Here is a 21,584-nt window from a genome sequence, read left to right on the forward strand (position 1 = left end):
CGGGGTTGTGTTGTAGCTATGGGCTGTGTTTGGTGTAGGGGTTGTATCCTGCCCCAGCCCAGTGACTATACACAGTCTTTACAGCCACCTCCCTCCCAGCTGCAGAGCTCAAAGCGTTGAACCTTGAGGTGGTCCAAACCTTTCTGAAGTCAGTGTGTGTGTCCTCAACTTGGTTTGTGATGCTGAGGAACCGATCTGAGACAGGTCAGGGTTCCGATAGCTCCAAAACTAAACACCTCTCCTCTCCCCGTGTCCTAATGCCTGTCGGCTTCCCTACTCCTGCAGAGCCATTCTCCAGTATCCAGATTAGCCACTACTGATTTTTCCTTGCTCTTTGGTGTGAGTATCATGTGTAACAGCGCTGGCAAAGCTCAGAACCAGCCGCTGGGCATCCATCGGGTTTAGTGGTTTGGGTTTTTCCCTACTCAGACGTTGTACTGGTCTTTGTTCAGCTGCACCACAGCGTGTTACACACAGGTTGTAAAGGGTGGGCAGGGCTGATCAGTGCCACTGAAAAAAAAAATGTGAATAAATGAAGTTGAATCTAAAAGTCAAGAAAACGACGACGACGACGAAAGCATTCTAGGTTTTTTTCACTGCTGTTTTTTAAATAGGAATTTGAAGTCCTCTGTGCTTGTCTGTTTGCTAGGAGCAGTTTGAGACACTGTTACTGTTTTGAAATGCATGCATGTTACAAGATGAGTCTCCAACCAGAGAAAAAATAAAATTAAAACTTTGTGTACATCTGCTCCTTCCTGCTGTCCTCTTTCACGTGGTGTCACCCTTCCTCCACGAGGTACGTGGTCGGTTTCAGTCCTACATGAACTGGAAAAGTCATTTGATACGTGCCTGTAAAATGGGGGGGGTTAAGCAAGAACTGGTTTAACCAAGCCCTGGATATGAGAACAAATGAATTTGGCAGGAAAAGCCAACGCTGCTGTGCTGTCTCAAGGAGATGGGGTTGACTCCTGGGAGCACCACGTGTAGGGGTGCACTGAGGGAGATGCTGCGTGGCTCAAAGGTAAGCTCTGCTGCTGTGTAAAACCAAGCTCCTGCTGACAGCTTTAGAGAACTTCAGCCTAGTGTTGAGAGTCAAGAAAAGGAAAGCTCACTGGGATAGAGGGTTTTATTTAAAAAAGTTCCAAGCAGAGCGGGCTGTGAAACACAGGAGAGGTGCTGGGTTAGTCCATGCGAGCTTTCAGCGTCCTGGTGGTGATCTTGTCTTTCTCACTAGAGGGGAAAAGAGAGAACACTTATTAGTAAACCCACATTTAATACCTACGTACAGACTGTCCCCTCTGCAGTGTGCACAGGTAGTTGGTTTGCTGGCGCAGACAGGATCATCTGGGCTTGAAGGTGGCTGTTCCAGCCAAGTAAAGCTCATCCTCCTGCTGGTTTGCCCGCAGGGAGTGAGCACCATCAGCAAAATAAACTGCTTCAGAAGCCTGACTGCAGACTCAGGGAGGTAACACTGCGTCTGGCTGTGGCAAAGAGCATCCCTTTGGGCAGCGCTGCCTGTCTGTGAGGAGCTGCACTCCTAAATACCAACATACTAAATAATGTAGCCAGGGAATCCCTGTGTCTAACTCCAGGATTAACTTCCCATGTGGCTCCTGCAGTTGTAGCCACAGCCACGAGCTGCAGCAGAGAGCAGCTGAGAAATAAACCACTTGGAATGGACAGAATGTTGTTAAAGATACTGCTGGAAGGAGCAGGATGGGGATATCCTGGAATCAAACTCCTTTAACACACAGCTTGTTGAATTCTACCTCTGTTCTGCAGGGAGGAGAGCAGCACTTACATGACGTGCACCACCACTCCCATTCCAGAAATGGCATCTCTGTCCACTGCATTCAGCATGGCCTGCGAGATGGTTTCGAAGAGGTGGTCGGGCTCCTGAGGAACAGAAGCTCTTTTAGTCAGTGTAAAAATGGAATCCCAGCCTGGTTTGGGTTGAAGGGACCTTAAAGCTCATCCAGTTCCAACTCCCTACCATGGGCAGGGACACCTTCCACTAGAGCAGGTTGCTCCAAGCCCCATCCAACAATGTTGAGGCATCAGTGTTCAAACCCTATCATCATGTTCAAGCCCCAAAGTACCACCCAAGATGCTGTAAGATTTTTCCTGCAGTTACAAGCTACAGCCTCTTTGTTCTCCCCTGCTCCTTGGGAAGCACCAATGGACAGAGCTTTTCATGCAACGCATGGATCCCCAGTTCCTCAGTTAACAGCAGGAGCCTGAATCCAAGATGAGGAGCCCCACTCACCATGTTGGGCTCCCAGAGGGACTCGCACATGCCATACATCTGCTCGGAGCAGGTCCCACTGACCACGAAGTCATCGGTGATCATGGGGCAGCCGATGAGGTCCAGGGAGCAGATGAAGGGTTCGTGTGTCACAGGGTCCAGCCCTGCAATAACTGGTTCTGTGTAGTACGGCCCAAACCTGGGAAGGACAAACAGAGCAGTGAAACCAGCTTGATGCAGCTCCAGCTCCGCATCCCATGTAAACATCCAGGCAAGGAAAACATCCCACAGATGCTTTTGGTGAGGGGAACTTTCAGGTCAACCTAGAAGCACCGCACCCTGGCTTTAGCACAGCCAACAGCACAAACTGGTACTGCTGTAGGATTAGCAATGTTGTTTTGCAAGGAAACTGAAGATGACCTTGTCACTGATTGAAGTCTCCTTCTGCTGTACCATGAGCACTCGTTGCAGGAGCCCTCCTCAGCCTCCTGCCTCTCTAGAATCACATCAGCTCCAGCCACCGTGGCCTTCACTGACACGTAAACAGCGATTGTTGTTTGACACTTACCGTCTCTCATAGAGCAGATTGGAAACCATGCTCATGAAAGTCTGAGGTTTGATCTGCCTGCCCTCCTTCAGCTCGTAGAGATTCAGCCTGAACTTCAGTCTCTGGGCACTGGAGAGATGAGAATCAGCATTATAGCAGAAGCAGATTCCTTTTCTTTTGCCTTCACCCAGGCATGGACTGTTCTGCTGCACACTGATGGATACCAGCTCCTGCCACATGCCTGAGGCCAGTATGTGTTTCATGGAATCACAGAGTGGTTTGGGTTGGAAGAGACCTTAAAGCTCACCCAGTCCCAACCCCCTGCCACGGGCAGGGACACCTTCCACTAGAGCAGGTTGCTCCAAGCCCCTGTGTCCAACCTGGCCTTGAACACTGCCAGGGATGGGGCAGCCACAGCTTCTCTGGGCACCCTGTGCCAGCGCCTCAGCACCCTCACAGGGAAGAGCTTCTGCCTCAGAGCTCATCTCAATCTCCCCTCTGGCAGGTTAAAGCCATTCCCCTTGTCCTGTCCCTACAGGCCCTTGTCCAAAGCCCCTCTCCAGGTTTCCTGTAGCCCTTTTACTGGTTAAGTCTTCATAGGGATGTGATCTTAAATCACTGCACGGAGACCAAGCAGAGCTGACCCCACCTATTATCCCCCCCCCCCAAAAGAACCAAAGCCATTTATGCTCAGCATAAGCTTAGTACTTCTTGTCAGTGTGCCTCTTGGGATGGGAACACGCGGCCAGGAGGGAGCCTCACTTACACCGTCTGCACGTCCGTGGCCAGCCCCGCCAACCCAATGTACAGCCTTGCTCCCATAGGGAAAATCTTCTGGAAGTCTGTGGTCACCATCTGCGCCTGAATCCCGAACCGCCGGTCCGCGGCGATGGCCACGCAGTCCTTCCCCTTCATGGCCATGACGGCCCCGCCGTTATAGGACATAATAGACTGGAACAGAGCAGGATGGCAGCTACGGACGGAGCCCACAGCCCAGGGGGGGCACCCGCACCGCTCTCCATCAGGGCTTTAGTGCGAGCCCGCACCGGCCCACGGGGATGGACCCCCGCCTCCATCCCACCCGCCTCCCCCCGGCCCCCTGCGCCTGGTCCCGCCGGCCCCGGCCCCCCGCTCCCGGTGCTCACCATGGTGTCGGCCCTGGAGACACCGCCGAGCCCCGCTCCGCGCCCCGCACCGCGTTCCGCCCCGCACGGCGCCGCTGCTCCCGCCTCCCGCTCCTTCCCATTGGCCGCCCGGCGAAGCGCGCCTCGCTATTGGTGGTTGGTCCTACGGCGGGGCGGAGCTGATTGGTTGGTTGGTTGCGGCGGCGGGGAGGGAGGGGGAGAAAAATGAGGAGTCATGGTCAGCGCGGCATGCCGGGACGGCGGCGGACTGCGCGGGCGGGGCGCGGCGGGAGGGAGGGACGGAGGGCGGGCGCGCGCAGCTGGAGCCGCAGCTGGATGGGCGTGAAGGGGCAACAGCTGGATGGGTATGCGGGGGGCAGGGCACAGCTGGATGGGCACACAAGGGGCGTGCAGCAGCTGGATGGGCATGCAAGGGCAGGGCACAGCTGGATGGACATACAGGGGCAGGGCACAGCTGGATGGGCATAAAGGCGCAGGGCACAGCTGGATAGGCGTACAGTGGCATGGCACAGATGGATGGGCAGGGCACAGCTGGATGTGCATACAGGGCATGGCAAGCTGAAAGGGCATGCAGGGGCAGGGCACAGCTGGATGTGCAAACAGGGCATGGCACAGCTGGATGGTATGCAGGGGCAACAGCTGGATGGGCGTGCAAGGGTCGTGCAGCAGCTGGATTTGCACACAAGGGTCGTTGCAACAGCTGGATGTGCATGCATGGGCATGGCACAGTTGGATGTGCACACATGGATTGAGCAACAGCTGGATGTGCATGCAAAGGTCATGCAACAGCTGGATGTACATACAAGGGCAACAGTTGCATGCAACAGCTGGATGTGCATTCAAGGTTGTGGCACAGCTGGATGTGCATGCACAAGGGTCAGTGCACAGCTGGAGGGACATGCAGGGTATGGCACAGCTGGATGTGCCCATGGGGGCATGGCATAGCTGGATGAGCACTGTAAAGGTGGCCTGTGGGTATGACCAGCCCATCACATGGTGGTGCTGGGGGGTTCCCGAGGCTACAGCACCCACGTGCCCATTCCCCACATGCCCGTGGTGAGGCCGGGATCGCTGCAGGGTGTCCCGGTGGCATCTCCCACCTGCTCAGCCCGACACTGCCCTGGCACCTTCTGTGGGACACTGGGTAAAGTTGGCCAAACCCAGCTGAACTGAGCCAGGAAACCCATCCTGCACCGCTCCAGCACGCTGAGCCCTGGTGTGTGTCCAGCCCTGCACACCCATCACCCCCTTCTGCACCTCGGAGATCCAGGGCACACCCCTGTGCTCCCCCTGTGCCACCCCTGTTCCTCCGAGGGAACAAAACCCTCTTTGGAAGGTGCTGTCCCTGTGAAGTGCCTCTGGGGCAGGGAGTCCTGGCACATCCCGGGGAGGGGAAGGAGCCTGGCAAGTGGCTGCGAGGGCATTTTTTATTCCAAGATCAATTGACAGAGGATTTACGCTCTGTGGAGTATTGGATTTCCTTCCCCATCCCCACTCGGCAGCTCTCCCCTCTCCTGAAGGAAGACCGGATTAAACGTTTAATTTAGGGGAGTGATGTTGTGCCAAAGGGAAAGAGATCCATGTGTTTGGAAAAGCTCTCAAACGCACAACAGAGGAGGCTGCCTGGTTCCAATGAACAGCCCGGCCTGCGCAGGGGCTGTTTATCCACGCCGGGACCGAGCCTGGAGGCACAACCCGTCCCGTGGCACTTGTGTTTTTAAAGAGTTTTCCATTGTCAGAGGTTTCCAGCAGGGATGAAGCCAGAGGCCACGTTCGTGCTGTGGGGGGAAGGAGCAGCAGAGCCTGATGGGGATGTCTCCCAGTGCCTGGTCCCTCTGCAGCGCTGACAGTGGGGAGCTGATCCCCTCTTCTCTCTTCCCTCCCTCAACAGGCTCATGCTCTTGGATCGGGAAGGCAGCAGCAATCCCTGGCCCGGAGAGCCCCAGTGCTGCCTCGGCTACAGGAGCAGTTTGAAACAACAGGGATCTCGCTGGCATGGCTTTATTCCCTGGATTAAACCAGTAACTTCATCATTTCTGGTATGAAAATAAAATCAGGGCAAGCAGGGGACATAAATAAGAGTTACAAGACTTTGGAAGAGAGGGGAAGGTCAGCAGTGCAGCTTTTGGACCCCTTTCAGCTTATTTGTAAGGCAAAAATCAGAGTCTGGGTTGAAACAGGCTTCCAAATCTGCTCCAGTTTTGGTATCCCAACATGTCCTTTTGCTGGTGGGGGAAGCTGTGGTGCAGAGGAGACCGCAGGCTGAGCAGCAATGGCTTCGCTCACACCAGGGGCTGGTTTCGAAGACATGAGCCCACCGGCAGCACCGGGATCACATTCTGCCAGTGCCCCCGACCGGGCACCTCCGCTACTCCGTGTCCACCCTCGGACGGCCTGGGGAAAAAGGGAGTGGAGAAAAGTAAGGGAAAAAGAAGTGGCACCGTCCCTGGGTGGGCTCGAACCACCAACCTTTCGGTTAACAGCCGAACGCGCTAACCGATTGCGCCACAGAGACCGCGCTGGAAAACAAGCTCGCCACCGCCGCACTCAGCCCCAGCGGCGCCGGGCTGCGGCCACCGGCATCGGGAACCGGCCACCGGTACCGGCACCAGGGCAGGGGGGAATTAATCACCCGACCGCAACCGTGCGGAGCGGGGGAAACACCCGTGGGCGCCGGGCCCCGCAGAGCAGCCGGTACACCGGGGGTACGGAAGCCACCTCGGTCGCACTGAGCCCGGGCAGGACCCCGCGGACACTGTGGCGCTTCCCGCCTCGCTCCTCCATCCTTCCCTTTTTGTTTTCCTTTTTATTCCCTTTTATTCTCCCCCGCGCCTTCTTCCCTCCTTTTCCATTCCCCCTTTTCTTTCTCGCATTTCCCTCTATTTTTCCTTCCCTCCCTTTTGCCCCTTCCCTTTGCTCCCCCCCCCGTGCCGCGGGCCCTACCGAGCACCGGCAGCCACCGACCCTCTCCCATGGGAAGGTCCCGCGGGACAAAAACGACCCGGGGGGGGGGTGTCGGGTCCTGGGGTGACCGTGAACGCGGGGACCCAGTCCCGGAGCTGCCGCCGGGCACCACCGCCCCAGCTCGGTTATTGGGCCCGTTCCAGCGGCTTTTAGGGGACAAGGCCGGGGTGGGGGGGGGGCGGCAGGGCCCCGAGGTGGTGAAGGGATGGGGGGGGAGGCGGAGCGGCGCGGGGGGGGGGGGGACGGGGGGGGAGCCCCAATCTCGGCCCCTCACTCGCTTCCTCCGCAACACCCCGAAGGAATGAGGTCACGTGGGGCGGGGCGGGGCCTGGCGGCGGCTGGAGGAGGGAAAAAATAAAAAAAAAAGGAGGAAAAAAATTAAAAAAAAAAGGAAAAAAAAAAAAAGGAGGAGGAAGGAGGGAAAAAAAAGGGGAAAAAAAAAAAGAAAACGAGCAGGAGGGAAAAAAAAATATATATAAAAAAAGGGCCCGTCCGCAGCGCGGAGCCGAACCGAGCCGGGAGCGGGGGGGCGGCCGCGGGGCCGCCGCTGCCGCCGCCACCAGGTAGGGACACGGCCCCGGCCCCCCCCCCCGCCGCCGCCGCCGGGTTTCCCCCCCCCGCGTCCTTTTCTCTCCGCGTTCAAGATGGCCGATGGCCGCCGCCTCCCCCCGCTTTGTGCCGCGGCCCCGCCGCTGCCCCTGGGGGGGGCACCGGGACCCCCCCACCCCATGGCGGGCACCGGTGAGGGGCTGCGGGGACCTGACAGCCCCGGCTCCCGCCGCTACTCGCCTCCCCCTCCACCCCCCCAACCCCGGGCCCGGTGCGGTCCAGCCGGGGGGGGCCGCGGCCGGAGCCCCCCCCCGGGGCGGGCGGAGAGGCCGGGCCGGGTCCCGGGGCGGGCTGTCAGGCGGCCCCGGGGTACAAAGGGCTGCGGGGCACCGGGAACGCCCCGGGTTCAGCAGGGCTGCACCATCCCCGGTCCCAAATCGTTGGGGGGGGGTGTGTGTGTTCTCCCCACTTTAAAACGGAGCCGCGGCACCGGGGCGGGCCGGGCTGCAACCGGGGATCCCCGCGGCCACGCGCGTCCGTGCCGGGCGGGTGTCACGCACCCAGCGCCGCCGCCGCCACGTCCCGCCGTCGGGCCCGGGTTTGGGGGGGTCCTTGTGCGTTCACGGGTGTGTGGACACGGGTGTCCATGCCCTCCCCGCGAGGCTTCCTCCCCCCATCCCGTCCCCCTGTTCCGCTCCTCTGCAGCGGCCGCTGCCTCGGGAAGAGCCGGGGGGGTCCCCGGTGGGGTGCGGGAGCTGTCGCGAGGCGCCGGTTCACGCTCCGGCGCCTTTTCATCGTGTTGCCGGTGCGGGCAGTGCCGGGTGGGACGGTCCCGGTTTATTTCCCGTGCTCGCCGCCGCCGGTGGGTCCCGCGGGGAGGGGGCGGCCGGTCGGGTCCAAGTTACCGGTGACTTTGAAACGTCCTTCCCCACCCGTGCCTGGTCGGGGGGGATTGGGGGGGGGGGGGCACGGCGCTGGGCCACCGCCCACGGAGACAAAAGACCCCAAAAGCCGGGACCGAGGGGGACCCGCGCTGGTGCCGGGCCGGGGCAGCGGGCGCTGCCGGCGGGACGGGGCGGCCCCGAGGGCTCCGGTGGGGCAGGTGCTGCGGCCGGTCCCGGTGCCTGGAGGAGGGGGGGAAGCGGGGCTTTGTTCACCCCCGCGGCAGGAAATCGCGGTTGTTATCGCCCGGTTTATTAGAACCGGTTTGCGCCGGTGGCTCGGGCTCCCCCCTCCCGCCGAGACCCGGGCGGCCATTGCGAGTACCGAAAGCGGCAAAATCCACCCAAAACGCAGCCTGTAGGTCCGGTGCCCGGTCCCCTCTTGAGGGTCGGTGTGAAGCTGGGCACCGCGGCCCCCCCAGCATTGGGTTGCCCGAGGGGAGCTGAGCCTGGGGGGCTGGAGCTTCCCAGGCACCTTGGGGGTCATGGGTCCCTCTCTGCAAGGGGACCATGGGGCTCAGCGTGTTCCCTGTCCCTCAGCACAGGGGGCCCTGTGGGTCCCATCCCTGCAGCATCTCCATCCCGGTCCCCATGGCATCCCATCCCTGCAGCATCTCCATCCCAGTCCCCATGGCATCCCATCCCTGCAGCATCTCCATCCCGGTCCCCATGGCATCCCATCCCTGCAGCATCTCCATCCCGGTCCCCATGGCATCCCATCCCTGCAGCACCTCCATCCCGGTCCCCATGGCATCCCATCCCTGCAGCATCTCCATCCGGGTCCCCATGGCATCCCATCCCTGCAGCATCTCCATCCGGGTCCCCATGGCATCCCATCCCTGCAGCATCTCCATCCTGGACCCCATGGCTTTCCCATCCCTGCAGCATCTCCATCCTGGACCCCATGGCTTTCCCATCCCAATCACCATGGTGTCCCCATCCCTGCAGCATCCCCATTCCAGACCCTGTGGTATCCCCATCGCTGCAGCGTCTCCATCCTGGTCGCTGGGGTCCCCATCCCTGCACACCCGCTGGGGACTCCACGGTGGCCAAATGAGATGGGAGACCCAGACTGGAGCCCTGGAGAAGCACCGGGAGCATGGGGCAGCACTGGGAGCACGGGGCAGCTTCCTCAGCCTGGTGTGGACCTATACACACCACTCCATGTACAGCCCCGAGCACACACCCCTACACACACCCCCCAAACCCACAGCCTTGCACAGCCCTGCACACCCTTACACACACCAATCCACAAACACACGTGCACCCCGTTGGCTCCCTGGGTGCAGGGTTCACCCCATCCCTTGCCTGGTTGTGGTGTCCTCGGTGCTTGTCTTGGCTGTTGTCTGGTTGTTGGCTGTTGGGTGTCAAGCATCCGGTGACACTGCTCCTTACCAAACCCCGTGTGAGGGCCTGTGTGCGGGTGTACATGTTTACCTCTGCGTGTAGGGGGTACGTGTGTGTACATACAGCACGTGTGTACACCCACCACACGTGTGTGTGTGTCTGTCTCGTGGTGGGTGCGGGTGCGTGGGGTGTTGCTGTCAGCACACCCTGGCTCTGCCATCACACCCATACACAAGCCGGGGGGTTCTTCTCCCTTCTCCCCCTCGCCTCGCATGGTTGTAATAATACTCTGGCCCCTCTCCAAGTATCAGGGTTGCCATGGAAACAATAAAACTGCAGTGATTTGGGCCTCTGGCTCCACCGTCTCCCATTGTAAACATGGAAGTGCCGGAGCATACAGGCAGCACAACAGAAATACACTGTGTGTACATGTGTGCACACGTGTGTGTTTGTGCACGTGTGTGTGTGCACAGGCAAGGGGCTGGCTAACGGGTGGCTTGTCCCCACTCAGAGGTGTTTTAGCACTGGGGGGACACCCACTTGGGGACCCCCGGGGAGATGCAGGCTTGAGGCAGAGGGAGCTGGGCTGCACAGGGAGCAGGTGAGGTGGGTCCCACTGATCCCATCCTGACCGTTAAGGGGGTCCCCGGGTGTTTCCCTGCAGGGAGGATCCATCACGGAGCTGCTCCAAAATGCACAGGACCACCAGGATAAAGATCACCGAGCTCAACCCACACCTGATGTGCGCCTTGTGCGGCGGCTACTTCATAGACGCCACCACCATCGTGGAGTGTCTGCACTCCTGTGAGTGTCCTGGGCCCCTGGCCGGGGCCACGCTGCGCCCAGGGGTGCCCCAAATCCCGGGAAGGGTGGTTGTGCCATGCCGAGACCCCTCCACAGTGCCCAAACTCATCCTGCATCAGGCATTGCTGCTGCATGGAGCTGCGGGGTCATGGATAGGGGTGCTGGTGGGGGGGTGCAGGGCTGGCACAGGGGGTCTGTCTGTCTGTCTGTCTGTCTGTCCGTCTGCTCACACCAAGTCTCTCCCCACAGTCTGCAAAACCTGCATCGTTCGCTACCTGGAGACGAACAAGTACTGCCCCATGTGTGATGTCCAAGTGCACAAAACCAGACCCCTCCTCAGCATCAGGTGAGCTCTGGGGGCTCAGCAGCCAACCTGGGGGCACGATGGTGCAGCCAAGCAGGGACCAGTTGCATCTCTTACAGTGTGAAACCTCTCTGCTCCCGGCCGTGCACCCCGCAGCAGTGGGGATTTGGGGTGCTCGCCAGGTGGAAGGGGAATGGGGATGGTGGGAAATGCCAATGTGGAGGGGATAGGACTCAGGGACAGCTCTGTGGCAGCAGGAGGTGGCTGGGGCAGGAGCCAGATGGCTGCCCTGTGCCCATCCCTGCACATCCCAGACCACATCCATCCATCCATCCATCCATCCACCCATCCATCCATCCATCCATCCATCCATCCATCCATCCATCCATCCATCCATCCATCTTTCCATCCATCCATCCATCCATCCACCCATCCACCCATCCATCCATCCATCCATCCATCCATCCATCCATCCATCCATCCATCCCGCAATCCCACCGATCGTAGTTTAACCTGGGACCTGCCTCTGCTTTCTAACTCCCTGCTCTGTCCCCCATGGGTGCCATGTCCCTCGGGAGGTGCCAGGGTGGCAGTGCAGGTGCCCAGCCACGGTGGCTTCACCCCAGTCTGCCCTGGCTGGGAAAAGCCAGACACATCATGCCTCAGTTGTGGAATTGGCTCTGCAGGTGGTTGGCATAGAAACCACGGAAGGCTGCAATACATCACCGGGGTGGTTTTTTTAGCCTCTTTTTCTTTTTTTTTTAGCCTTTTCCATGTAAATCTGTTTCTGTAGTAACACTTTTTCTGCCTTTTTCTTTCTATTTTTTCCTGCTTCACTATGAAATATTTACACTCTGGCTCCCACTGCTCCCTCATGGAAACATCCCTGTCTGCATGCAGAGACGGATCCTGCCGCGGCGCTGTGCCGTGTCCTGGTGGGGGGCAATGTGGGGCACATGTGGGCCTGATCAGGATGGGATGCCATAGAAAACTCTCTGTGCCCATCAGGGCCTTGCTTTCCCCTTTACTTCCCAAACCGGTGCTGTGGATGCTGTCCCCCATATCCCCCATGCCCTCCAGCCCCACATCGCTGCCTGAATGGACTTGGCTCACCCACGAGCAGGCACTGGCTGGTCATTCAGCTGCCAGTCAAGCAGCTGAGGCTGCTTTTTCATTAGCTTGCTGTAAATTATAAAGGGAATTCTCTGGGTATGTGTTAGAACTCAAATCACAGCGGGGCCTCGTGAACCACAGTGACATCACCCAGGAATGAGGGGTCAAAGACGTGGCTGGGCTAAAAACACTACAGGGTCTGATCATTTGTTTTTCTTTAAAATCAAGGCCTGACTATTCAAATGGGAATAACTGCAGATATCATTGACCTTCCACCAGCCCCGCTGCTCCTGCTTGGGTTGGAAGAGTGTTTCTCTTCTGATTTGGCTGAGCTGCTGGGGTTCAGTTGCGCCACATGTTCTTCCTGCAGCCCAAGTCTTGGGTAAAACCCCATTCCCAGCTCTGTGCTGAGGATGGGCCTTGAGCTTCCCCAGTTCCTCGAGTGCTTTGGAAGCTCCTGTCTCGAGATGGTCGCGTTTTAGAGCGTCCGCTTTGCTTTCCCTGCCTGGGGATGCTGCCCTGCATCCTCCTTACAACAGAGGGAAATCAAAGCCTGAGCCTGAACCGCAGCCGCCTCTAGAAGTAAAATGAGATGCAAATTCAAACGTGCAGAAACATTTGCTGATCTTAGAGATGTAATTCCTTTTAAGTTCTCCGTGTGTTTTTGTAATTGTTTTGACTGCTGAGACGGATCCTGGCCCCCGAATTGGGTGCTCCTAATTCCGAGCGATTACAAGGATTTTTGAAATGGTTTTCTCTCTTTTCCCAGAGTTAACCCTCCGCAGTGAGCACAAGGCTGGATGGGTTTGCTCATCATGGGTTGGGGAGTTGGGACTTTTTGCTGGGAGATGGGGGGAAATGGCATCCAGGCTGTCCAGGGGCACATGGTGTAGGGCAGCTTTCAGCAGCCCTGGAAGCAAACTGCGCCCTATTCCAGCTGATTTCTCTCTCTTTTCCTATTTCTTTGCCCTCCTCAGGTCAGACAAAACCCTTCAGGACATCGTGTACAAACTGGTCCCAGGGCTTTTCAAAGGTACAGCCATGGACAACTATTATTGTGTGGGATTAAGGCTGGTTGTAACTCGCTCCTACCCACCAGTGCGACTGGTCCCCACACACACCCCTATCCTTGGGGCTGGGACAGGAGGAAAACGCTTGGTGTGAACAGACAGGGATGGCTCCATGTGGGTAGTGCCCACCCCGTGCTCTGGCAGCCTGGAGGCTGCTGCTGGGGGGAACCACACAAGGCAAAGCTGGGAGCCACTGCCCTCCTATGGGTCCATCTGCACCAGGCTGCTTGTGCTGGAGCTGCTGGTCGGGAGCAGGCGCTCAGCAATTGAGGCTCCCTCCTGCTCCCCTCTTCGCACCCATCTCCTCTTGGTGTGGTGGTTTCCCCTTCACCTTCCTCTTCCCTTCTCCCACAGATGAGATGAAGAGGAGGCGCGACTTCTATGCAGCCTACCCCGTGGCAGAGGGTGAGTGTCAGCCCCGGGGACCCCCCTCATCTCGAATGTGCCCCCCCCATGGCTCAGCCTCTCCCTCCCTCTGCTCCTGCAGTTCCCAATGGGTCCAATGAAGATCGCGGGGAAGTCTCCGAGCAGGACAAGGGGAACCTGACAGATGATGAGATCGTCAGCCTGTCCATAGAGTTCTATGAAGGATCAAGGTACCATTTTCTGGTTGCTCCCAAGATCCTGCCTTGGGTTTGGGGGTTGTGAATAAACTCTCACCTTTTCTTCCTGCTGAAGGAGCTGAGATCATAGAACCACAGAATGGTTTGGTTGCTCCAAGCCCTGTCCAACCTGGCCTTGAACTTGGGATGGGGCAGCCACCGCTTCTCTGGGCACCTCTGAGATGTGAGGTCATGGTGGCTGGCATGGTCCCTGCTTGGGGCTCAGCCTATACTGGGATGCTTGAGTGGACAGAGGAGCACCCAAAGCCCATCTGCCCTGGTCTCCCATCCTGCATCCTCTGTGGGTGCTTGCTATGGCAGTAGGATCCCTGTACTGCTGTTCTCCAGGCAGGCTCCTTCCCAGGCAGCAGAGCCCAAGGGCTGCCACATCCCCAGTTCCAGCGGTGGCCTCCAAGGATGTCACCAGCATCCAGAGCAGTGGTTCAGAGGGATTCAGGGAATGCGGCTACCTTCCAACAGGGTTGGAAATGCAGCAGCTTGGGCATGTGTGTGATCAGGGGTGGGGAAGCCAGAGCTTGGCTGAAGATCACTGGATGTTTCCCCTCGCAGCCCCTCCATGGTCAGCCCTTCTGGTGGCTTATTTTTTCTCTTTGCCTTTTTATTCCTCCATAAACTTCACCCTGAGTTTTCTTTCCTCCTCTCAGAGAAGAGAAGAAAGGGACCGTTGAGAACGGGGACCTGGAGAAGGAGAAGGTGAGTGTGGTGGGACCAGGGCACGGAGAGCATCATGTCCAGCTGCCTCCTGGGCTTTTGGGGTGGGGAGGGGACAGGAGGGCCCCCAAACCACCCGCTGCAGGAGGTGGGAACTGCCCATTAGTTGCACATGGGCTCAGCAACGCCTCTTGGTCCCCAGAAGAACGGGCTGCGGTTCCTGCGCTGTCCTGCTGCCATGACTGTCATGCACTTGGCCAAGTTCCTCCGCAACAAGATGGATGTTCCCAGCAAGTACAAGGTGAGCTTGGGCTTGGGGTGCGCTCCAGTGGGCTCAGAGGAGGGGTGATGCCATTCTGGCCATCTCCTGCTTCATCCTCTGCTGCACATTCACCATGCTTTGCTTGCTCTGCTTTGTGCAGCCCGGGCTTTGCATCCCCAGATCCCGGATGGATCCAGCCTTTATGGCATGTTGCATCTCAACTGGGAAGCTGCTCCAGCAAAAGCAGTGCTGGAGCTCCGGCATCCCCTTTGGGGATGGCAAATCCCAATGAGCAGCTCTGGGGGGGGCTGGTGGTGCCTCTGTCCCCATGCTGAAGGACTGACACTGTCCCTTGCACCAGGTTGAAGTCCTCTATGAAGATGAGCCCCTGAAGGAGTATTACACCCTGATGGACATCGCCTACATCTATCCCTGGAGGAGGGTAAGTGGAGTTGCCTCTTTCCCTGCCATGGGTATGGGCACTGGGGCTTGTCTTGGAGAAAAGCATGGAAAAGCAGCCCTTTAGGGACAGGATAAGGGCATTGAAAAGCTTCAAAATTGAAGAAGTTTGAAACTGAAAAGCTTCGAAACTGAAAAGCTTCGAAACTGAAAAGCTTCGAAACTGAAAAGCTTCAAAATTGAAGAACTTCAACATTGAAGAGCTTTAAAATTGAAGAACTTAGGAACTGAAAAGCTTAAGAATGAGAGAGCTTAGAAATTGGGGCACTTCAGCAGATAAACCCCACAAGCTCTTCCTTGCAAAGGTGTTTGCTCCAGATGGGGTTTGTAGGAGGCTGGGGGGCTGCTCGTGCTTCTCTCCCTGTTTCTCCAGGGCAGGCTCGAGGGCTGGCCCATGCACCCCCCAGTGCCGCAGGGTGCTGGGTGCCACATCTCTGCCCCTCTCCCACCTGCAGAACGGCCCCTTGCCCCTGAAGTACCGCGTCCAACCCGCCTGCAAGCGGCTCAAGCTGTCCCAGCCCATCACCTCCGAGTGCACCAACACCAGCGGCGCCTCCGAGTGCGAGTCGGTCAGTGACAAAGCGCACAGCCCGGCCACGCTGCCGGCCACCTCCTCCTCCCTGCCCAGCCCGGGCACCCCGTCCCACGGCTCCCCCAGCTCCACCGGCACCGGCACCGCGCTCAACGGCACCTCGAACTGCCACCCGCTGCCCGCCGCCGCCGCCACCCGGTGCCGCAAAGCGACTGTCAACGGCAGCACGGCCTCAGCCTTGACCTAAGCAGCGAGCGGACAGGGGGACTCCTGGCTGGCTTTTCTAGATCTCTATATATATATATACATATATAAATATATATGTGTACATAGGGAGAAAAAACAAAAGCGAAGCAAAACAAATTATACATACTTATTTTCTATCGGTCGACCAGATTAATTTAAAGTGCAAATAAGACACATAAAGGTGGTTGAATATTTTTAAATGATTTTTTTTTTTTGTTGTTTTTCCCCCTCTTTTTTCCTTTCATTTTCATTTGGGTTTAACTTATGTAGCTGCATGACAGAGCTGGGAGCCACTGCTGCCTTCCTTGCTCAGTTTCCCTACCACTTTTCTCTTTCCTCTCCATCCCTCTCCCCTCAACGGGGCCGTGAGCAGGGGGGGACTCGCAGCTGCACAGGTAAGGGTGAAGCACAGGTAAAGGCCAAGCACAGAAGCCAAAAACTGCCCCTCCAGCCCCCTTGTGCCCGGTGGTTTATTGCTATGTTTGTGTTTATTTCTGTTTTTAGCCCCAGGTTTGATAACGGGGTGCCCTGGGTCCATTTGTTGGCATCGAGCATCGCTTGCCGGCGTTGCCCCCCCGGCTTTGCCTTGCCCAGCACCTCCCTGTTCCTTTATCTGCTCTCCCCATGTGGTCTCTGGATGGAGTTTCAGGCTCTGCCCTCGTGAAGCCTCATGCAGACGTTTCCCTTCACGCACAGTAAGTAGGTTGGGTGGGTTTTTCCATGCATCTCGGTGGTGAAGGGGCCAACCACGCCAGGGGCAGGAGCACAAGCCCCACTAGATATTGCTGCCTCATCCCTGGAACAGCACTTGGTGCCAACACAGATTTTGGCTTGGGGGCATCTAAACCATTGGGGGCTGTTTTGGCAGCGCTTCATGAGTCTTTGTGGGACCCAGGAGCTTCAAACCACCCCACGACTGGCTCCCCACAGCTTCAACGCTGCATTTCAAAGCTTTTCTTTGTGTTCTCCCCTTGCCCTCATCCTTCCCACCCTCTCCTCCTGCCCCCACATCGGGTTTTTACATAAAGAAACTATAGAGTACAGTGCCTTTAGCCAGGAGGCTTCGGTGAGGGGCGACGGTGGGAAGGTGCTGCCGTGCATTGGCGGCAGTGGAGCGGCACCAGGGAAGGGACCAACGTTCTACATGGACCATTAAAAAGCACACGAGCCCCAGGAGCACAGAGCCGGGGGGTTATTCCTGCCCTTGCTGGGGAGGGGGACATAGGACATAAAACAAGCAAGTGCCTGCAGCACCCAGCCAGCACCCCCACAGCGGCACAGTGAGGACCAAAGGCAAAGCGGCACGGGAATTGTCTGAACAGCCCAACTCCAAAGGTCAGGAAATGTGGGATGTCGTTAGTGTGTTTCTTAAGTATTGTTATCTTTTAAGTCATTTGTTCGAAGTACTGCACCCCCATCACGGATGGGACAGCAGCACCATCGCTGCAGCCCAGCCCTGGGCTCTGGGCACTGGGAATGGGCTTGGGAAGGGTCCCCATTGGGGCTTCTTCTGTTCCTCTCCCCCATCCCCAAGCTGGGGCTGGATGGGGGGCTCGAAGCGTGTTGGGGGGCTCTGTTTGTCTTGACTTTGACACCCCTTTTCTCCTTGTAAATAGGTCAGAATGGACTGAGGGAGGCAGCTGAGGTGCCTCGGTCGGGGCTTGTGGGGGGCTCGGGGCGGGGGGTGTTTTGTTTTCTGTTCTTTCCTATATGGTACAAACCAAACTGCTCTGTATGTTTGCATCCTGTACGACGTTTTAATGTCTTGTAATATATTCGGATATTCATATATTGTTATTGGTTAAACATTTGTATAACTATACAGCTTTGTAAATGTAATAAATGCTGCAGAACTGTCGTTCCCTCCATCTGCCTGTACAACTGCAGCCACCCGGTTCCTCTGTCCTGCATCCTGGTCACTCTTGGGGTCCCCCAGGGCTTGGTGTTGGGGCCAGGCTTGTTTAATGATGATCTGGATGAGGGGAGCAAGTGCACACTCGGTTGGGTGGGAGTGTTGATGTGCTGAAGGGAAGGAAGGCTCTGCAGAGGGATCTGGATCAATGGGCTGTGTATGATTGTATGATCAATAAGGCTCAGTGCTGGGGAACGGTTGGACTTGATGATCTTAAAGGTCTTTTCCAACCTGGTTGATTCTATGAAAACCACTCTGGGAAGTCCCGTTATCCACTGGATTATTCCTCAGTGGGGCTGAAGGCAAAACTGCTGCCCCCGGGCGGGGGATGAGGCTGGTTTCCTGCCGCTCTCAGCGGTTGGTTGCGGTGGGAGCTCAGCATCTCCTCCCCTCTCGTTATCCACACTGGGAGCGGGCTGAGCATCCCGGCGGCCCCGAGCTGAGCGCGGTGCAGCGGGTCAGGGCCGAGGGGGGAGCGGAGCCCCCTGCACCGCCTCCTCCTTGTGGGTGCCGTCGCAGTACGGGGGGGTCCGGGTGCGTTTGCACCCGCAGAGCCAGACCAGCGCGTCCTCCGCCGGGGTGAAGCGCAGCGGGGACAGCCCCGGCGCCGCCTTCTTGTGGGCGCCGTCGCAGAACGGCTGCAAAGCAAAGCGGGGGGACGTCAGAGCGGGGCTTTGGGTGCACCGGGACCCCCCCAAAATCGCCTCCCTGGGTCCCCAGCCCGGACCTGGCGCTTGCTGTGCCCGCAGGAGCACCACGCGTACGTCTTGCCCGCCTTCAGCTCCACCGGGAACGGCTCTTTAGCGGCGACCACCGGCTGCGGGGCGCCCGAGCTCCGCCGCACCGCGGGGATGCGCGGCCCGGCCGGGGGGGCCCGGCACCGGCGGACACCCCCCCCCGCCGCCGCTCTCACCAGTGTCACCAGCGCGGCCGGGCTCAGCATCCGCATAGCCCCGGTCACCTCCACCGGCAGCGGCTCCTCCTCCCGGTGCCGCCGGAAGAGCCGGGGCGGGCTCGGCGGAAGGTTCCTCCTTGCCCCGGTGGATCCCGCAGCTTCGGGTCTGCTTCCTCGGAGCCCCATCGACCCGCGCTCTGGGCCCGTTGATGTCCCCCCCATTTCCCCCCATCCCCTTCAGCGGGTTTGGGGGTTCGCCTCAGCCCCCCCCCCCCCCCCCCGAGCTGCAGGCGGTGGTGGGGGGGTCTCGCTGCTTCCCTGGAAGTTCATCTTTCCAGCACCAAAGGTTTGGGGTGCCCCCACCCCTATTTCTGCTTTTAGACATTGAACTATTGGGAAATGCAGTGTATTTGACAGCGGGAATGATTTAACGCTGCGGGCCACGGACGGGGGGCGCACCCCATGGGCATCCAGCCCCATGGCAGGGTCCCACCCGTGTGGGGGTCCCGCAGTGCCGCCTCCCACCATTCCATTGCAGTGGGAATGCTCCCAGCATTCCTCAGGGACATCCAGACCCCTGTTTTCACCAAAGAGGTTGTAAACCCTCTGTTCAGCATCACTCCCTTCCTTCAACCTGTCAGCACCTCGGAGCTGCTTCTTGGAGCCCTGAAACACAAACAACAGGATGACTATTTCCACAGGTATGGTGGCTTGTTCCTGGCACGATTCTCCTTTTTCCACTGCTTGGCTCTTGGAGGCGTTTCTGTTCCTGTTTTGCATGGATGGGGGTTAGAGAGACATGAGAGGAAGGTGCTGGGTAATAGTCAGTGGGTTTGTGCCTCAGGAGCAGGTCACGGCACCCCCTTGGACCAGGATAATGGGAGAAACATCCATGGCAGGTACAGGAAACGTGGCTGTTGGAGCAATCCTGCACAGAGCCCTTCTCTTCCCAGGCCTCAGATCCTGCATGTCCTGCTCCAGGTCTCTCCCAGATGGTCACCAGTGTCCCCTGTATGAGCAGGGGCTCCCTCAGCCCTGGATGGACTCTGTCCAGTTCTCTGCTTCCCCACATGCTCTGGCCATGAGCTGGTGGCCCCGGTGGGATGGGGCTGCTTCAGGCTCTGGCACCACGGGTGCAGATGGTTTGAGCCCCTTGGCTCTGCACCAAAGACAATATGGACATAGATGAGGTTTCCCGTGCTCAGGAGCAGACTCCAGAGGAGACATACCAAGCAGATGGTGTCATTCTCCTTGGGGTGAAGTGTTCAGGCTGGTTGGCAGGGGGAGAGGTGACCGACACGGCTGGATGCAGCCGCGGGTCCCTCGGGAGCTCGGAACAGGCAGCACTTGTTGGCCGTGGCCATCGGATTTGCTCTGGGACACAGAAGCTTTCCTGCTGCTGTGGAGAGCTGGGGAATGGGACATGTGCCCAGGGGCTTCTCCGTTCAGTGCAAGTCCATCCCTTGGTCTACAGTGTCCTGCCTGTCCCAAAGCCCTCTCTGGAGGAGAGCACAGCCACAGCTTGCACTGGGGGCCAGCAGCAGTGCCTTGCGCTCCAAAAACCTTTTCAGATCATCATAGAACCACAGAGAAGTTTGGGTCGAAGGGACCTTAAGCTCCAACCCCTGCCACGGGCAGGGACACCTTCCACTAGAGCAGGTTGCTCCAAGCCCCTGTGTCCAACCTGGCCTTGAACACTGCCAGGGATGGGGCAGCCACAGCTTCTCTGGGCACCCTGTGCCAGTGGTTGGGGCCCCTCAGCTGATGAGCACAAGGAGCTGGTTGGGGGGGGGACGACTTTTTGCTAATGAACCACCTTGTTTGGGTCTCCATCCCCTCCCAAGGGGCAAATCCAGGCAGGAGCCAGGCAGCTTCCTTGAGCATCACATCACGGCAGGCAGCAGGACCTCAGCCCTGACACAGGCCCTCAAACCACACAGATCCTCTTTCATTTCTGTTTTGAAACCTCAGGTGTATTAAAAAAGTCTCTGGCATTAATATTAATATTATTTATTATAATAAAGAACAGTCAAGCAGCGTGAAAAAAATATATCTTAGCTACATTACCTTAAATTGCCAAAAATATACACATTTTTTCTCTTTTATTCAATAAAAAAACCCAAATCAGAACAAAAAGGACACATGCAACATACTAAATGAGACATTAGCATCAAAACGGGTAAAGAAACATACCCCAGTGCAACTGAAACACAGATAATCTTTAGCTTTTAGTTTTTCTTTCCCCTGCTCACCCTCTTTTTCACAGAGATAATGGTTGATGTCGCCCTCCTCCTCCCTCAGTCTGCCAAAGGCATTGGGGCAGGTTGAGGTGCTGAGATGAGGAGGATGTGCCAAAGGGACCGGGCGCCTTTGGAAGCTGTCAGGGAATAAGTGCTCTATGTCTGGATGTCTCTTCCCTGGCTCGTCCTCTCCATCCTCATCCCTCCCTGCTCCAAGAGTGGCTTCGTCCTCAAACTCCGGCCACCACCAGCACATCCCTGGCACAGGGAGCATGGAGCAGGGACCCGGGACACGAGGCAGCTCAGCCCTCCCTGCCTTTAACAGCAAGCCTGCCTACAGTGAAATTCCTTGAATTCAGCCCTTGATTCCCAACCTCCTCAATCATTTTCCCTGTGCAGCAAGTTTCCCGACTCCAAACTCACTGTTAAGTACCTACTACTGAGTTTTCTCTTGTCCCCCAAGGATTTGGGCAGCAAACCACTGATCTGAACATGGGTTTTGTTCATCCAGGGAGGCAACACACGTTGTACCTCGCTGCACATGGGATGGATGTTCCTCAGCCTTCCCACCTTCCCATCCCCTCTCTTCCTGGTACTGATTCCAGGGTGAGAAATCCATCATCTTGCTGACCCACATCAGCACTAAGGAATGTCTGTTCCCAAATCCCAAAGACCTGTTGCTTGCCAAAGGTTGGCTGGTGCAGCCTTCACGTGGATGCAGCCATCCCGCACACA

The 21,584-nt window shown here is 57.8% G+C and overlaps 3 protein-coding genes and 1 non-coding gene across 6 annotated transcripts; 1 reads left to right on the top strand and 3 right to left on the bottom strand.

Moving 5' to 3' along the window:
- Positions 1-1,110: 1,110 nt before the first annotated feature.
- On the bottom strand, positions 1,111-4,024 carry PSMB3 (proteasome 20S subunit beta 3). Its single transcript, XM_030508580.1, has 6 exons — positions 3,938-4,024; positions 3,559-3,743; positions 2,814-2,921; positions 2,267-2,444; positions 1,802-1,896; positions 1,111-1,230 (listed from the first exon to the last, which is right to left on the bottom strand). The coding sequence occupies exons 1-6, from the start codon at positions 3,938-3,940 to the stop codon at positions 1,182-1,184; spliced, it is 618 nt and encodes a 205-aa protein (XP_030364440.1). The 5' UTR covers positions 3,941-4,024; the 3' UTR covers positions 1,111-1,181.
- A 2,354-nt stretch (positions 4,025-6,378) lies between these two features.
- On the bottom strand, positions 6,379-6,452 carry TRNAN-GUU. Its single transcript has one exon. It is a non-coding gene; the product is annotated as a tRNA-Asn (tRNA).
- A 733-nt stretch (positions 6,453-7,185) lies between these two features.
- On the top strand, positions 7,186-17,668 carry PCGF2 (polycomb group ring finger 2). 3 transcript variants are annotated; one of them, XM_030508939.2, is made up of 10 exons: positions 7,186-7,464; positions 10,403-10,542; positions 10,792-10,888; positions 12,937-12,992; positions 13,384-13,434; positions 13,517-13,625; positions 14,297-14,345; positions 14,506-14,604; positions 14,927-15,007; positions 15,480-17,668. In XM_030508939.2, the coding sequence occupies exons 2-10, from the start codon at positions 10,431-10,433 to the stop codon at positions 15,801-15,803; spliced, it is 978 nt and encodes a 325-aa protein (XP_030364799.1). In that variant the 5' UTR covers positions 7,186-7,464; positions 10,403-10,430; the 3' UTR covers positions 15,804-17,668. The 3 variants fall into 3 exon arrangements, with proteins under 3 accessions (XP_030364799.1, XP_030364800.1, XP_030364801.1); XM_030508940.1 differs by having other exon boundaries at positions 7,217-7,464; positions 14,509-14,604; XM_030508941.1 differs by lacking the exon at positions 7,186-7,464 and having other exon boundaries at positions 10,450-10,542; positions 12,897-12,992.
- On the bottom strand, positions 15,930-18,795 carry CISD3 (CDGSH iron sulfur domain 3). Its single transcript, XM_030509068.1, has 2 exons — positions 18,442-18,795; positions 15,930-18,352 (listed from the first exon to the last, which is right to left on the bottom strand). The coding sequence occupies exons 1-2, from the start codon at positions 18,793-18,795 to the stop codon at positions 18,173-18,175; spliced, it is 534 nt and encodes a 177-aa protein (XP_030364928.1). The 3' UTR covers positions 15,930-18,172.
- Positions 18,796-21,584: the final 2,789 nt, after the last annotated feature.

The sequence above is a fragment of the Strigops habroptila genome, chromosome 19, assembly GCF_004027225.2.
Source record: "Strigops habroptila isolate Jane chromosome 19, bStrHab1.2.pri, whole genome shotgun sequence".
Taxonomy (NCBI): Eukaryota; Metazoa; Chordata; class Aves; order Psittaciformes; family Psittacidae; genus Strigops; species Strigops habroptila.